The 3,157-nt window shown below is 37.0% G+C and overlaps 1 protein-coding gene across 1 annotated transcript; it reads left to right on the top strand.

Moving 5' to 3' along the window:
- Positions 1 to 978: 978 nt before the first annotated feature.
- Positions 979 to 2,824, top strand: LOC141717269 (cytochrome P450 93A3-like). The gene is made up of 2 exons (XM_074519361.1): positions 979 to 1,899; positions 2,168 to 2,824. Exons 1-2 carry the CDS (start codon positions 979 to 981, stop codon positions 2,822 to 2,824), a joined length of 1,578 nt encoding a protein of 525 aa, XP_074375462.1.
- Positions 2,825 to 3,157: the final 333 nt, after the last annotated feature.

The following is a 3,157-nucleotide window of genomic DNA, read 5'->3' as shown; positions in this document are numbered from 1 at the left end:
ATGTTAACATTGTCACAGTGTCACAGTGTCACAGTGCACTCTTTCTGCAATCCCTTGGCCATGAAGAACTTAATTTGGATGACCGCTTCACCTGTTGATAGGACTACAACCTCGATTGTATGGATTTGCCTCCCCTGGACCAGGTTTGGGAAGATCCACTTTTTTGCGAGTGCCAGCAGCTGCTTTTCGAAGTGGACTGTAGTCTATGGTTTTTGATTGCGCTTCTGAGGTTGTTATCATTGTTGAACAAATAAGAAGTGCTGCTAGAGCGAATACGAGGAACTTTTGTGCCATGGCCATTGGTAGAGATTTTATTATAATACACTTGTTGTCGATTACAATAAAAAAAGTGTTTATTTAGCCAATACCTATACAACAATAAAGGAAATTATTAGCCTAACAATGGAAACTATCGTGACAACGGAACTATCCCGTAATAATAATATATATTATATATGTTAACATGAACGGGGCGTATTAAAGGTTAGTAACTAAAAGGTTGCAGAAGACAATCTGCACTGTACCCTCTCCCTGAAAATCCTATATAAAATTTTTAGGCATGTCACGTTAAGCACTTGATATTATAATGTGATCAAAGACCAAATAGAATATAGAAAGTGATAGACAAAAGGAAAAGGTTTGTCTTGGCATTAATGTATCAATATGGAAACAGTGTTTTCAAAAGAAAATATAGGACAAAAAAAGACTGGGAGAGACAAAAGTGTCGATAATTTTGACATAATTAACTATCTAAATTGTGAATATTGTGTATTGCAAGGCTCTCAACAACTGTAGTTGTTTTGTATCATTGATTATAACTAAATTACCAATCACAATGTAAACGACAATAATAACATTATCCAAATAATTGTCTGAATCAATATGAACTTTGCAGAACTTAATTTATCTTGTTTGGAATTAGAACTTTGCAGTATATAAACTGCATCTTGATCACATTATAACATCAAGTAAACTTCCATGGCAGATTTTCAAGTTTATCTAATTCACTTCATCATTTTGCTCATCCCAACCATTATTCTAGGAGCCATATTCAAAAGTCGAAAAACCTCTAGCCTTCCACCTAGCCCTTTTAAAATTCCTATCATTGGTCATCTCCACCTTCTTGCTCCTATACCACATCAGGCCCTTCACAAGCTCTCAACACGTTATGGACCTTTAATGCATATCTTCCTTGGCTCTGATCCTTGTATTGTTGCGTCATCTCCTGAAATGGCAAAAGAGTTTCTTAAGACACATGAGGCATCATGGTCAGACAGGCCTCACACTGAGGCCACAGATTACCTTACATATGGTAAACAAGACTTTTCATTTGCTCCATATGGACCTTACTGGAAGTTTGTAAAGAAATTATGCATGTCTGAGCTTCTAGGTGGTCAAACGCTTGATCTGCTTCAACCAGTTAGACGCCACGAGATTGAGTGCATGGTGAATGTAATGTTGAAAAAGGCCAAAGATGGAAAGGCTGTTGATATTGGAGGCGAGATTATGAGGCTGTCAAACAATGTCATTTCAAGTATGCTTATGAGGGAGAGGTGTTCAGAGAATGATGACGAAGCTGGAGAAGTTAGGAACTTAATTAAAGAGGTAGCTGAAATTGTAGCTCAAATTGCAGGGACATTTAATGTCTCTGATTATATATGGTTTTGCAAGAATTTGGATTTACAGGGATTAAGGAAGAGGCTTGTAGATACACGCGGAAGGTTTGACAAAATGATGGAGAGGATTATAGAGGAGCACAGAGACGTGAGGAGGAATATGAAAGAAAATCGCGATGGGGAGCACGTAGAAAAGGACTTGCTTGATATTTTACTCGATATATCAGAAGATGAGAGCCTTGAGATTAAATTGAGCAGAGAAAACATTAAGGCTTTCATACTGGTAACTTATACCTAATCTATCATTGCACATTAGTAGTCTTGCTAAATCCATTCTCTACTGCTAAAAGTATAGTAGTCAATAATATCTGTTCATTTTCTCTAATTAACTGCTTTTGAGGTTTCTAAGATTCTTAAACTTTCAGGAATTATCATCACCATCTAAGTTTACTTTTATTTCATGTACTTTATTAAGTTGGGGAGTAATTTACATTAAATGTTTGGCAATTGATCAAAGTTGACACGTAAATTATTCTTGTTTAAAATTGCAGGATATATTTGCAGCTGGAACAGAAACTTCTGCCATCACAACAGAATGGGCACTAGCAGAGCTAATAAACCATCCAAACATCATGAAACAAGCTAGACAAGAGATAGATACTGTTGTTGGAAAGAACAGATTAGTTGAAGAATCTGATATCGCGAATCTCCCTTACCTTCAAGCTATTGTAAAAGAAACACTACGACTTCACCCCACCGGTCCAATAATAGTAAGAGAAGCAAGTGAAGATTGTACCATTGCAAACTACCACATACCAGCCAAGACTAGACTATTCGTTAATGTTTGGGCTATTGGACGAGACTCAAACTACTGGGAAAATGCACTTGAATTCAAACCCGAAAGATTTCTTATGAGTAGTGAAGATATAAGGAATGGAAAGAGTCAGTTGGATGTTAGAGGACAGCATTTTCATTTCTTGCCATTTGGAAGTGGACGGAGAGGATGTCCAGGGACTACACTAGCATTGCAGATTGTCCAAACAACTCTTGCTGTATTGATACAATGCTTTGAATGGAAAGTAAGAGGTGAAGGGAAGAATGGTGAGAATACTGTAAACATGGAAGAAGGTTTTGGTTTGACACTCCCCAGGGCCCATCCTTTGGTTTGTGTACCAGTTGCTAGGCTCGATCCATTTCCAATCAAGTAGGATCTGAGTCAATATGATTCTACCTGTGTTTTTATGCGGTTTTATGATGATTTACAGCATGCCTTTATTTCCTAAATAGATTTTTATTGTACATTTGGCAACTCCATTAAGTTGGCAATCAAAGAAGCCAATCCACGTAAACTTTGGCAATCCCTAAAGGATGTTGGTCTAAATACATATTAACCAGGCTGTGCAGGCTATAAACTTGAGAAACCTAGTGTTGTTATCAGAGCTTTTGAACTGAACTATCTAAACCTAATAGCTAAAAAACTAGTTCTTACAAATTAAGACAGTCATTTGACTCGGTTCAAAATTCAAAACACGGCGACTAAT

The sequence above is a fragment of the Apium graveolens genome, chromosome 4 (genome assembly GCF_009905375.1).
Source record: "Apium graveolens cultivar Ventura chromosome 4, ASM990537v1, whole genome shotgun sequence".
NCBI lineage: Eukaryota > Viridiplantae > Streptophyta > Magnoliopsida > Apiales > Apiaceae > Apium > Apium graveolens.
This window is presented reverse-complemented; position numbering and strand designations above follow the sequence as displayed.